Source organism: Macaca fascicularis, chromosome 12, assembly GCF_037993035.2.
Source record: "Macaca fascicularis isolate 582-1 chromosome 12, T2T-MFA8v1.1".
Lineage (NCBI taxonomy): Eukaryota > Metazoa > Chordata > Mammalia > Primates > Cercopithecidae > Macaca > Macaca fascicularis.
The window spans coordinates 110,805,538-110,820,418 of record NC_088386.1 but is presented as its reverse complement, the minus strand read 5'-3'; the positions used below and the strand labels follow the sequence as shown (position 1 = coordinate 110,820,418).

Sequence of the window (14,881 nt, the reverse complement as noted above, 5' to 3'; positions counted from 1 at the left end):
GGGAGGAGAAGGGTCTGAAATACACGGTCATGATCTGATTCATTGAGGTCACAGGGGTAGATTCTGGAATAAGAAAATATCCTGATGAAACAAGTATCAGCAAAGATTGTCCCAGCTGCTTTGTGCAAGAAAGTAAGTGTACAGTGTTTCTGGGGTTCTGAAGAGGTTGTTGCAGTAACTAAGATGTGGAGTAATAAGCATCAAGTTAAGCCTATTGGTGGTGCAAATAGAGAGGAAAGGTTAAGTTTGAGAGGTATTTTAAAGGAAAGAATAAATAAGACCTGGTAACTGATTAAATATCCAGAAATGCAAATTGTTAAAGATACTCCAAGGCAACAAGAATGGATTAAACTAAGTAGATGGTGATACTGGTGACCAAAATAAAGAAACTGAAAAGAAGTTTAGGGTGATTTGGGAAAAGGATGAACTGTCATTTGAAGGAGGTTCAATGCTTTTGAAGTCTACTGTCTTTAGCCAGTATCAATGGAACCGCTAATTTTTTTAACGTTTTAGAACAATTCTAACACAAAAATGAAATTTCTTAAGATTGAGCACAGAGAAAGCTTATGTGAGCTGAGCATAATGTGACATGTGAAATACCATTCCACAGATTCTTTTCCAGGCAAGATTATAATGACTGTATAACTTCACATGAATATAGAATGCTTTGGAGTTTTCATGAACTTTTACCTTTGTTTTCTCTTTGACATTCACAAAACTTTCATCTCATCTTTGCAAGCTGTTAGTTTCAAAATATACTCGTTATTTATACTGTAGCATCATTTTCAGTGGAATGAACTTCAGCATTTTCCTGAACTCTTGGTAAAGTTATGTCTAGTCATGTCAATATTGCCAGACATTGCAAAATAATTTTTTTTCCTTTGGTTCCCACAGGATCAGCACCTCAGCATGCTAGAGTATCATGTACCAGTCACAGCAGGAGGAGTCGCAAACATTTTTGATCTGCTGGAAACCAACAAGACTGCTTTAAATATTACAAATTTCTTAGTGAGTCAGACCACTCTGGAAGAGGTAAGATATATACCATGATCCATGTGTGCAACGTCACATATTAATATTATTATGCATTCTGGTTCTTTTTAATGACATTCAATTTGTTTTTAATTGAATTAATATCTAATCTTGCACCTGAAAAACTTAGCAAAGAGCCTAATCAATTTCTAACTTAACTTGGGGATCTTCTAAAAAAGATGTGAAAGACATTAACTTTTCCATTTGATAAGACATCTGTATCCATAAAGTTATATGTATCCATAAAGAAAAAATACCCACTATTTTCACATACATAACAAACAGCTGCTGACACTTTCCTTCCTTCTTCCATGGTAGGTTTCTTCAAGAACATTTCTATTGATTGACTTCCTGGATTAGGGTTGGATAGGGTAATTAGAATTTGGTGCCAGACCTTTAGATCTGTTAAATTCAGGCAATTAAAGTGGTAAATGCAGAATCCTTTCCATTCCCTTACATCATCTGTCTTAATTACATTTGCATTCAATAACTAGAGACTTATTAGGTCATCCTTTATCACTTCTGTACTGTCTTAATTTTACACAGCTCAACCAACATGACATATAGAAAGTTTGATTGTATCTGTCATTGGAGTAGGTCTGAAAGTAAGGCCTTTAAAGGTCAGTATACGGTGCTGGATTTGATGGACAACTTTTCTTGTGGGGCTTTAGGCATTTTAACGGGGGCTTTAGACAATCATGACTTTGCCAAAAATGAAGACTTAGTCTTCGACTTATAACCAACTACAAGCACCATGGCAAAAAACAGACTCTCGATAGTTTTTGGGTGAAACTATGACTAATAGATTTAACGACTTTAAACAAAGATCTGCCTGTTAAGTAATTGGCTTACTGAACACAGTGTTAACATGGGCTTTCTATACAAATTTTATCTTAATGCATTAACTCTTGAGACTAGTGAAATTTCTCTCAACATTTCTACACAATCATTCAATAAGGGCATAGGGCTGGGCTCCTTGTTTATACCTGATAGAGATATTGATGTAGGTCATATGAATGCAGAAATGTGGCTACAGATAGTCAACTATGGCTTAAGATTGACATGATTATAAATAAAATCATAGTCATAAATATGGTCATAGATATAGGTGCTATTTTCAAGCCCCAGTTAAATTTGATTATCTGAAAGGACTCCTGGTGCAAGCGTGTATATACGTGTAGCAGGCCCCTATAAAATCTAGTTTTGTAAAACTAGGATTTGGATTTTATAGGGGCCTGCCCACACGTATATACACGCTTGCACTAGGAGCAAGGAAGGGGAGAGAGAGAGAGAGAGAGAGAGAGAGAGAGAGAGAGAATGAGAATGAGAATGAGAACGAGAACGAGAACGAGAACGAGAACGAGAACGAGAACGAGAATGAATTAACTTTCTTTCTTCCTTTGGCTTACCAGGCACTAATGGCTTTATTTTCCCTGAAAAATCAGGTTTTCATCAACTTTGCCAAAGACCAGAAGTCCTATGAAACTGCTGATACCAGCAGCCAAGGTTCCACTATAAGTGTTGACTCACAAGATGACCAGATGGAGTCTTAACACTTCCAGCAAACTCAATCTCAGCATAGGACCAATGGCTTCATTTTGAAGCAAAGCCGCAGAAGATACACTTCCACAAGATATCTGCATTTTAAAGTATTATACTGTACGGAAAGTTACAACTGTGTTAGACTAACAAGTAAATATAAAAGGAAATTTTTCCTTCTAAGGTCAGTGAGTATTGTTGCTACTGAAATGAATTCCTGTATACTCCACACTGTGAGCATGCTAATGTATATGCTGATGATTCTTATGCAAAGGTGAAGCCACCTCAAGATGAGTATCTTAATTTATTACTTTCAATAAAAAGGCAGCTTAAAAGGCATGGATATTGGTAGTTGAAAAACAAGAGTGGAGAAGAAAAGTCAGATGGTTTGTGGCAGGTGCCACCGGGCAAGTAAACAACATAATTTATTTCCAGAAAACAACAGAATGAACATCATCATGAATACATGAATCTGCTGTGATGTGTAAACTGCTAAGGGCCAAATGAACATTTGCAGAGCAGTGGGCACAATGTTTACAATGTATGTGTATGTCACTTTCGGTACCTGTGAATGCATGGGGACGTGCTGAACCCGAAAAAGTGCCTTTCCATAAGGATGCGATAGAGAGGGCAATTTACCCTGGTGGTAAACGGAACCTAGATTCACTCCTGCCATGCCTTGCCAGTAGTAAGCTGTAGGGTGGAACAAGAAGTCACTTGCTCTGGGAGGAAGGGAGGGGGGAATGGCTGTGTCAGCTGGGTAGATACAAACCCTGAAAAGAGAATCCATGCGCTGCTGGCAGGCAACATTTTTTAAAGCTCTTTCAGAAACCCTCATATTTGGGGTTTCTCTTCAGGAAACATTCCTGTGGAGGGAAAATGAATATGAAGATAATTTCCAGCTAATTATCTGGGTGATCTAGAATCGTGTATATGGCTATAGGATAGACTTCTTAATAATGGCAAGTGACATGGCCCTGGGGAAAGGTGCTTTAGGTACCGTGTGTGTGTGTGTGTGTATGTGTGGGTGTGTATCTATACAAGTTTGTCAGCTTTGGCATGACTGTGTTTCAAAAACCAATAAACTCAAAGTTTAGAAAAACTCATTCATGCTCTCATTTCATTTGTTAGGGAAGAGACAGGAACCTAAAAATGGGAGTCATGTGACCTGCAAAGTTTCACTTGATCTGGCCCCTGTTGACCTCTCCACCCTCATCCCCATCTTTCTCTTTGGCCCTTTGGGATCTAGCCATGCTGGCCCCTTCCCACTCTTTCCAATGCTCCACAGTCTTCCCCATGTCCAGACCTTTGCACATGCTGTTCTCCTGCTGGGAGTGCTTCCCCCCCCCCCCACTTTTTACCTAGCTAACAGGCTTCAGAAATGTCATACTTTCTCAGAGAAGTCAGACTGCCCGGCTTTCTCATTTTAAATCTGGTCCGCTGTTCTAATACTATATACTTTGTTGTTCTTCCCAACCTCCTACTTTTCTGTCAGAGCATGCATCATCATTTGTAATATATCCAGACTAACTATATATATATATGTATGTACATTAACAGATGGTAACACAGTTTCTTTCAGGATGCAAAATGTCTTTGCTGAATATAATATATAGACACGCCTTTTGGAGTAGAAGGTATAACTCTGAGACCGTGGGTGTCTCCAGGGTCCCAAGTGACAAAATAAATAGCCGAGTTCCATGAAAGAATAAAAGGAATTTGTTTGCTGTTCATTGTCTTTGCTGTGGTTGGCTGGTTGTCTGCTTGTTTCTGAGCAATTGGTAGGAAAGGAAGCAAAAGAAAAGAAGGGACATGGAGAAAGGTGGAACCAGTGAGATGGCAGAAGGCTAAGTACTGAAACAGATGGAAGCCCAGTGAGAAACAGAAGTGGTTGAACAGACATTTAAAACTATGAGTATTCAAACACTTTTTGCATATTCACTCACTGTGTAGCCATGCTGTGGACGGTCCCTGACCACTGAATCTTCATTGAAGTCAGACACACTTACAAATGCTCTATGTGACTGAGTGTCGTGTGGAGACTGGAATGAAGATATGTTAATTCCTTTTTTGAAAGAGGCGCAGTACAGTGACAGCTTCATACCAGAAGCTGTCAGACCATGAGACAGGGAGATGCCAGGACATGTGTGGAGCAGAGCTTCTGACTCCAGCCAATCTTATCTACCTCTCAGTGGGGCAGGGAAGCCCCAGCTGGGCTCTGGACCATGATAGTAGCACCATTATTTGAGTGATTAGTATTTTTCTCCCTCACTAGGCTTGAAACTCCATGAGGACAAAGATCTGTTTTGATTTTCCTGGCTCTCCAACTGGTACCTATATACACAATAAATATGCATGGCACTCAATAAATATTTGTTGGTTAAATGAATAAATAAATGAAGGAGAAACAAAAGAGAGGCTGGCATGGTTGATATGAAAACCAAGCAACCTGATTCTGTTTAAATTTCTGAAATATGGTGAGGTTTCCCGTGAGGTAGTTTATTCTAGGAGAAGAAAAGAGGATGAAAGATGATACATGGTCCCATAGTACAGATATTACAGTGAATCTGCAATGGAAGGATTTAGAATGCTACGTTTTGTTTTTGTACATTTTTGCACGTTTTTTCTTTCTTTTTTTTTTCTGTTAGGATGTACTATTTAAGAGTGTCATGGCACATTTTTATATGTAATTAAGGAACATATATGAACATATATTTGAACCCATATCCCTTTGGGCTTCTCTGCAGTAGAGGAAATGTTTAGAGAATTCGCAGTTCCCAGCACACTACTTCCACTCTGGATAATACCTACAGAATGTGCTTGCTTTTTTTTTTTTTTTTTTAAGACAAGGTCTTGCTCTGTTACCCAGGCTGGAGTGCAATGGAGAGATCCCAGCTCACTGCAGCCTCGATCTCCCAGGCTCAAGTGATCCTCCCACCTCATCCTCCTGAGTAGCTGGGACTACAGGTGTGCACCTCCAAGGCTGGCTAATTATTTTTTATTTTTAGTAGAGATGAAGTCTTGCTATGTTGCCCAGGCTGGTCTTGAACTCCTGAGTTCAAGCAGTCCTCCATCCATGGTCTCCCAAAGTGCTAGGGTTACAGGTAGTAGCCACCATGCCTGGCCCAGAATCTACTTTTTTAATGTGAGTTACCTGAGTTACCTCTGAGGACAGTGGCAATTTTCACTTCATGCATAAAACCGAATTTTCATAATATTTATACAGTGGGTACAAAAATCACAAGAATGGAAATATGATCAACCAGGTAAAGTGGCTCATACCTGTAATCCCAACACTTTGAAAGGCTGAGGTGGGCGGATCGCTTTAGTCCACGAGTTTCACACCAGCCTGGGCAACATGGCAAAACCCTGACTCTTAAAAAACAAAAATACAAAAAATTAGCTGGGATTGTGGTACACGTCTGTAGTCCTAGCTTCTCAAGAGGTTGCAATGGGAAGATCACCTAAGCCCAGGACGTTGAGACTGCAGTGAGCCTTGATCACGCCATTGCACTCCAGCCTGGATGACATAGTGAGACCCTGTCTCAAAAGACAGAAAAATGATCCGTACAGCCTTCTGCAACAGTATGCTCTCTTCCTTACTGGTCGACTTCTAGACAAACAGCAAATGCTGACCTAGTTAAAGATGGGAAGGAGGAACTAGGCTTCCATTCTCTTACCCTCACCTGACCCCAGAAGTCTGCTTGTTTCCCTAACCTAAGCTTCTCAACATAAGAAGACAACAAGCTACAAGGAAATGAATACTATTTCCTTTGGTGTAATTTGCTTCAAAGTTAATCTTATCACTCCCTTGCTTATAAATCCAGATTGGTTTTTCATAATCTGCAGGATAAAATACAAACTCCTTAACTGATCTTCAAAGTATTTAGTAATCTGGCTCCAACACTTCAATCTCTCTTTCCCATGTAGTTCATGCCCTTACTGTAATAAATTTCTCGCTATTTCCTATTTACTTCAGAGCCTTTCTCAGTTCTGGGCAACTTTGCTCACACTGCTCTTTTCTCTTGGAAGACCTCCTCTCCTTCCCTACTCAGCTTTTATCCAGAATCTGTTCATCTTCATTACCCTTCTCTTAGGCCTTCTCTTTAAGGAAGACTTCCAAGAGAGCCTCAGGCAGAGTTAATTGTTCCATCCTTTGTTACAAAAGCATTTTTGTGTATGACTCTGCAGAAGTATTTTCATCTGACATTATAAATCATCTCTGTACATATCTCTTTCTTCCCTGATTCTAAGTTCCTTAAGCGCAGTGACCTATTTTTCTTCATCATTGTACCTCCCATATCCAGCAAAATATCAACATATTGTTGCTGTTCAATAAATTTTTGAAGAACCAAAGAGATCTATTTCAACTTAGAAATGCTTTTAGGATTTTTGCTTTAACTTTTTTGTAATCATGCCTGTTTTAGTTTTAAAGTTTAAAGTTAATTGCTGGGGGAAAATGTGCAGATGACCAACATTTTAAGTTAAAATGTTGATTCTGCATAAAGTGCATTTCACTAAAATGCCAAGCATTGGACATACAATTATTTTAGTGATACTATTGTCTAATATGGCATTTGCTCGAGGATTTTTTTTTTTTTTGAGACAGAGTTTCCCTATGATGCCCAGGCTGGAGTGCAATGGCATGATCTCGGCTCGCTGCAACCTCCGCCTCCTGGGTTCAAGTGATTCTCCTGTCTCAGCCTCCTGAGTAGCTGGAACTCCAGGTGTGAGCCACCACACCTGGCTAATTTTTGTATTTTTAGTAGAGACGGGGTTTCACCATATTGGCCAGGCTGGTCTCAAACTCCTGACCTCATGATCTGCCTGCCTTGACCTCCAAAAGTGCTGGGATTACAGGCATGAGCCACTGTACCTGGCCTGCCCAAGGATATTGAAAATAAAGATGCTATTTAAATCAAATACTTTCACTAAGATAGAGTTATACTTACTCACTCTCATTGCATGAGTGGAAAAACTAGCTACGAAAGCTGTAGTTAGGTTGTAGTTAGGTTGGCTGCATGTGGTATCTCACACCTGTAATCCCAGCACTTTGGGAGGCCGAGGCAGGAGAATCCCTTGAGGCCAGGAGTTCAAGACCAGCCTGAGTACATAGCAAGACCCTGTCACTACATAAAATTTTAAAATTAGCTGGGGACAGTGGTGTGCATCTGTAGTCCTGGCTTCTTTGGTGGCTGAGGTGGGAGGACTGGTTGAGCTCATAAGGTTGAGGCTGCAGTATACCATGATTGCACCAGTGCACTCCAGCCTGCACAACAGAGTGAGTCCTGTCTGGAAGGAAGGAAGGAAGGGAGGGAGGGAGGAAGGAAGGAAGGAAGGAAGGAAGGAAGGAAGGAAGGGAGGGAGGGAGGGAGGGAGGGAGGGAGGGAGGAAGGAAGGAAGGAAGGAAGGAAGGAAGGAAGGAAGGAAGGAAGGAAGGAAGGAAGGAATTGTAATTAAAATAGCAGGACCTACCACTTATTCATAATTTTTTATCTGTGAGGTACAGGTCAAGTTTGCCACATTTCTTATTCTCACACCAAACTTTCAGTTGGTTACTGAAGGTTGGAAAAAGGCAACTATCTGGCCCAGAATCATACAGCCAAAGAATGAATTTGATGCCACAGACTGTATTCTGACATAGACCCCTCCCTCACAAAAAGACTTGACTGTGTCAACTTACATACTTAAAATCCATTCATAATTTATGATGAGCTGTATTTATGTCTGTGCTGACTTGGCAAGAGAATCACTGGTCCTGTGGGCCCTGAAAACTGCTCCCTTGTCTACTGCACCTATCTCCAGTACTGTTTCTAGCACGAACGAGAAGACCCTGTTCCTGACTATCCTCTTCCCTAAGAAATCCTTAGGAATGATCCTGTTCTTTCACCTTCCTACCTCCTGCCCCTCACCCCAACCACTGAACTAGCTCACAGATAAAACCAACAATGTCATTAAGTATGCAACGATTTACTATTGATTTCCATTTATTTTAACTCAAAAGAGTTGTGGTTTGTACTTACTGAGATTTTGTTGTTCTCAATATAGCTGATAATTTTGTTATTCTGTTTATTTGATTTCTTTCCTCAGTTTATGTCTATTTTCATTTTTATGCTTTATTATTGCATTCAAATGGGAGCTATAATTCCCAGTGTAAGGAAGCCCACACTGTGAAATGGTCTATACCCTAAACAGGTTATGGCCAAGATGGCTCTTTCAACACCTCAAAACAGATTTTTAGTTCTTATTTCATGGGATCCATTGAAAGTTTCTAGTGGAAGAGGAAAAGCCCGCACTTAAAGTTAGTGCTCTTAGGAACTCAATAGAATTGCCATCCAAATTCTTCTCAAAGACAAAAGTTTCACTAATCAGCCCAAAAGAAATATTTAGTATTACCAGAGAAGTTTTAGTTTCTTTTATTTAAAGCAGTTCAGTCATTAAATGAAGCTATTAATTAAATATTTTGAGCTAAAAAATTGTAGGCAAGATGCTCCAACCAATGCATATATCATTTAAGAATGAAATAAATGTAAAGTTCCACCAAAGGCAAACCAGATAAAACTCCAGAAAAATCCTTAAACTTTCTGTCGTATTCTTTGGTGAAATGCATAAGCACACATTAACTAAGCTAGGAAATTTTCTTTTTATACTAATCTGTTTTAAAAATGTAAGATACATTTAAAAAAGGAAAACTACAGGTCAATACCCCTAATTAAAAATGATGCAAAAATCCTCAACAAAATACTGGCAAACTGCTCAAAGAAAAACTTCAGCCAAATTAAATATAAAGGAGTTTAAGCAACATGGTTGGAAAAAATTTATAGACAAAAAAAGTAGTGACACACAGAAATTGGAAGTGAGGTACAGAAACAGCTGGATTGGTTACAGCTCCATGTTTGCCTTATTTGAACACAGTCTGAACACTCAGCAGTGTATGAGTGGTTGAAGTACAGCTGCTGGGATTGGCCAAGACTCATTATAGGAGTATACTGCTATTTAGGTTTTCAATCCTGTCTACCTATTAAGTTAGGTTGCAGTTTATCCACAAGGACTGTATGGAAATATGGAGTCCTTCTCAGGACATATTTAGTTTGCATTAACAAAACCAAATTAAACAACACATTTAAAAGATCATTCATCATAACCAAGTGGGATTTATCTCAGGGATGCAAGGATGGTTTAACATATGCAGATCAATCAATATCATGCATCATATCAACAGAATGAAGGACAAAAACCATATGATCATTTCTACTGATGCTGAAAAGCATCTGATAAACTTCAACATCCCTTCATGATTAAAAAAAAAAAAAAAAAAAAACAAACCCAAAAACTGAGTATAGAAGGAATACACCACAACACAATAAAAGCCATATAGGACAGACCCACAGCTAGTATCATACTGAACAGGGAAAAACTGAAAACCTTTCCTCTAAGCTCTGGAACAAACAAGGATTCCCACTGTCACCACTGTTATTCAATATAATACTGGAAGTCCTAGCTAGAGCAATCAGACAAGAGAAAGAAAGAAAAGTCATCCAAGTCAGAAAGAAGTCAAATTATTCTTGTTTGCAGATGATTTATCTTATATTTGGAAAAAACTAAAGATGCCACACACACACACACACACAAACTGTTAGAACTGATAAACAATCCAGTAAAGTAGCAGGATACACAATCAACATACAAAAGTCAGTAGCATTTCCATATGCCAATAGCAAACAATAGGAAAAGGAAATCCAGAAAACAATTCAATTTATAATAGCTACAAGTAAAATAAAATACCTAGGAATTAACTTTAACCAAAGAAGTGAAAGATCTCTATACTGAAAACTATAAAACACTGATGAAGAAAATTGAAGAGGGCACAAAAAATTGGAAAGATATTCCGTATTTGTGGATTGGAAGAATCGATATTGTTAAAATGTTCATACTATCCAAAGCTATCTACAGATTCAATGCAATCCCTATCAAAATATCAATGACATCCTTCACAGAAATAGAAAAAGCAATCCTTAAATTTCTGTGGACCCACAGAAGACCCAGAATAGCCAAAGCTATTCTGAACAAAAAGAACAAAACAGAAGGAATCATATTACCTGACTTCAAATTATACTACAGAGCTATAGTAATCAAAACAGCATGGTACTGGCATAAAAACAGACATAGCTCAATGGAACAGAATAAAAAAGGACTCAGAAATAATTCATACATCTACAGTGAACTCACTTTCAACAAAGGTGCCATGAACATACATTGAGGAAAGAACTATCTCTTTGATAAATGGTGCTAGGAAAACTGGATATCCACATGCAGAAAATGAAACTAGACCTCTATGTCTTTACATAGGCAAAAATCAAATCAAATGGATCAAAGACTTCAATCTAAGTCCTCAAATTATGAAACTATTAAAATAACACATTGGAAAACTCTCCAGGACATTGGACTGGGCCAAGATTTCTTGTGTAATACCCCACAAGCACAGGCAACCAAAGCAAAAATGGACAAATGGAATCTCATCAAGTTAAAAAGCTTCTGCACAGTAAAGGAAACAATCAACAAAAGTGAAGAGGCAACCCACGGAATAGGAGAAAATATTTGCAAAGTACACATCTGACAAGGGATTAATAACCAGAATATATAAGGGGCTCAAACAACTCAATAAGAAAAAACCTATTAATCCAATAAAAAAAAAGTCTATTTGAACAACTAAATGTCTGAATGTACAATTCTCAAAAGACAAATGGTAAACAGGTGTATGAAAAAGTGCTCAACATCATTGATCATCAGAGAAATGTTCGTCAAAACTACAACGAGACACCATATCACCCCACTTAAAATGGCTTTTATTCAAAAGACAGATAATTACAAATGCTGGCAAGGATGTGGAGAAAAGAGAACACTCATAAAATGTTGGTGGGAATGTAAACTAGTACAACCACTATAGAGAACAGTTTAGAGGTTCCTTAAACACAAAAACTAGAGGTATGATATGATCCAGCAATCTCACTGCTAGGTATATACCCAAAAGAAAGGAGATCAGTCTATTGAAGAAACATCTACACTCCCATGTTTACTGCAGCACTTTTCACAATAGCCAAGATTTAGAAGCAACCTAAGTGTTGATTAGCAGATGAATGGATCAAGACAATGTTGTACTTATACATAGTGGAGTACTATTCAGCCATAAAAAAAGAAAAAGATCCTGTCACTTGCAAGGATGAAGCTAAAGATCATTAAGTAAAATAAACCAGGCACAGAAAGACAAATTTTGCATGTTTTCTCTTATTTGTGGGAACTAAAAATGAAAACAATTGAACTCATGAAGACAGAGAACAGAAGGATGGTTACCAGCAGCTAGGAATAGTAGTGGGGGAGGGGGACTGGGGGGAAATGGGGATGGTTAATTGGTGCAAAAATATAGTTAGATAGAATGAGTAAGATCTAGTATTTGATAGCAAAACAGGGTGACTACAACCAACAATAATTTATCATACATTTTAAAATAATTGAAAGAATGTAATAGAATTATGTGTAACACAAAGGAAGGATAAATGTCTGAAGTGATGGATACCTCATGTACCCTGATGTGATTACCATACATTGTATACCTGTATCAAAATATCTCACATACCCATAAATATACACATCTATGAACCCATAAAAATAAAAAAATAAAGTTATTAATTTAAAAATTTATCTGATAGGATTTGACAGACAATAATAGATTTAAAAGATATACAGGAAGATCAAACATATAATAGAAGTTCCTTTTCTTTTTGAAAACCAGTCGATGGAAGAGAGCACATGTTAAAAACTATGACTGAAAAAAAAACTTACCTTAAAAAATAAATATCAAAGCTAAATATTGAAATGATATATTGTGTATCTGGGTGAACTTCACTGAGATATATTCTTGTAAAATTATTGGAATGTAAAGGAAATACCCTTTGGATAGTCAGAAAAAAGAACCAAGACCCTTTTTAGAGAAAGAAAATTATGTAATCATAATATTATTTGACAGTAATGATTTATACCAGGAGAGAACACATAAACAAAAGGCTTTGTATCTAATCAAAATGACATTGAATTATAAAGGTTGCAGGCAGATTATTTTGAAGATATGAGAATTCGGTCGATTCAAAGCCCTTTCCTGAGGAACTCACCAAAAAACAGTTTTCAGACAACAAAATGACGGTAGTGACATTGACATAAAGACTAGTTTTGAGCATTAAACATCTATTTGTCTGCAGAACTAAATCTAAATGAAGATTATAAAAGTACGTATGTGATAAAAAAGAAAAAGGAACATATCTGATCTCTTCCTAGGTAGAGCTTCTAAAGTACTCCTCTATTATAAAGGTCTTCCTAAAACTGTTCCTTGATAATGAAATTAAACTATAAATTGTCTTATTAAATAATTTATCTTTATTAAAGAGACAGCTTATATCCTTACTTGACCAGTGTGACCTGTCTAGCATTTTGAGATCTCTCCAAGAATACTGAATCTGTAACATAACTTTTATGTATAAAGCATATCAATTATTGAGCACAGAGAGTTGAGCAAATTGAGGGTTTTTTTTTCAATTATTCTTTTACGAATGTACTAAGGAGAGAAAACAGGTGGTTAAAGTGTAATGCGCACTCTACAATGGCCCCCAATTGTTTCTACCTCCTGTACTGATATTCTTTAGTGAAAAATTCTCTCTCTTTTCCTGTGACTTGCTTCAGACCAACAGAATACAGCAAAAGTGATTATGTCACACAAGATTGTACCATCTGTCTTGCTAATAGCCTCTCTCCCTTCCTGGCTTTAATGAAGTAAGAGGCCATGTTGAAAGGCCTCCTTGGCAAGGAATGGCAGGCAGCCTCTGGCCAACAACTGTCAAAAAACTAAAGACGGCCTCCAGCTGAGAGCCAGCAAGAAACTGAGACCCTTAGTCTCACAACCTGCAAATAACTAAATGCTGCCAACAATCACCTGGCAACAGGTTCTTCCACAGTCTGGCATGCAGATAAGAACTCAGCCCTAGCCAATACCTTAATTACAGCCTTACAGAGAATCCTGCTAAGATGCACCCAGACCCCTGACCCATAGAAATGGTAGATAATAAACATGTGTTGTATTAAGCCACCAAGTCTGTGGCAATAGTATTATGTGGCAATAGATAGCTAAAACTCATAGGTAGATTAAAATCTAACTGCCTGTGCAGCCTTAACTTCCATTTTCTTCTTTGATAACATTTTTCCTTCAAAGAACCCTTCCCAAAAGATTCTAGTCTGTATTTGCTTAAATGTGTAATTAATAATCCTATCCACCCTGATCTTTGAGATAATTTTTATTCCTCTCTGTTTAAGGCACTAGCTCTTTGGTTGACTTTCTGCTAATTATTTCATTGTGATAAAATACACATAAGATTTATGATCTTAATCATTTTTAAGTGTACAATTTAAGTGTACAACCATCACCATCTGTCTCCAGAACTACTTTCATCCTGTAAAACTGAAACTGTACTCATTCAACATTAATTTCCTTTCTCTCCTCTCCGACAATCACCATTATACTTTCTTTGTTTATGATTTTGACTACTCTACTCTATGTACTTAATATGAGTGTAATCATACAGTATTTGTCTTTCTGTGGCTGGCTTATTTCACTAAGCGTAATATCCTCAAAGTTAATCCATGTTGTGTTATATGTCAGAATTTCCTTCCTCTTTAAAGCTAAATAGTATTCCATTGTATGTATATACTACATTTTACTTATCTGTTCATTGGTCAATGAATACCTGAGTTGCTTCCACCTCTTGGCTATTGTTAATAATGAACATGGATGTACAAATATCTCTTCGAGATCCTTTCTTTGTAGTATATACCCAGCAATGGAATTGCTGAATCATATGAATTATCACGATAATTCTATTTTTAATTTACAATACTGTTTCCAAACACAACAGTACCATTTTTCACTCCCATCAACCCTGCACCAGGGTTCTATTTACTCCACATCTTTGCCAACGATTATTACAATTATTATGTTCTGTTTTCTTTGGTAGTAGCCATCCTAATGGGTGTAAGGTGGTATCTCACTGCAACTTTGATTTGCATTTCCTTAATGATTAGTGATGTTGAGCATCTTCTCATGTTTTTATTAGCTATTTTTATATCTTCTTTGGATAAACGTTTAAAGTCTTTTGCTCATTTTTGAATCGGGTTGTTTGTTGTCGTTGAGCTGTAGAAGTTCTCTGTAGGGTCTGGATACTAATCCCTTATAAAATATATTATTTACAAATATTTTCCCTATTGTGTG

The 14,881-nt window shown here is 37.5% G+C and overlaps 1 protein-coding gene across 1 annotated transcript in view; it reads left to right on the top strand.

Annotated features, from left to right (window-relative positions):
- The window catches only part of ABCA12 (ATP binding cassette subfamily A member 12), a 213,383-nt gene extending 209,079 nt beyond the window's left edge, over positions 1-4,304 (top strand). Inside the window, exons 52-53 of the mRNA XM_005574203.5 lie at positions 895-1,032; positions 2,478-4,304. Coding sequence (XP_005574260.3) covers positions 895-1,032; positions 2,478-2,585 — 246 coding nt within the window. The 3' untranslated portion in view covers positions 2,586-4,304. The remainder of the gene's footprint in view (positions 1-894; positions 1,033-2,477) is intronic.
- The last annotated feature ends 10,577 nt before the right edge of the window (positions 4,305-14,881 follow it).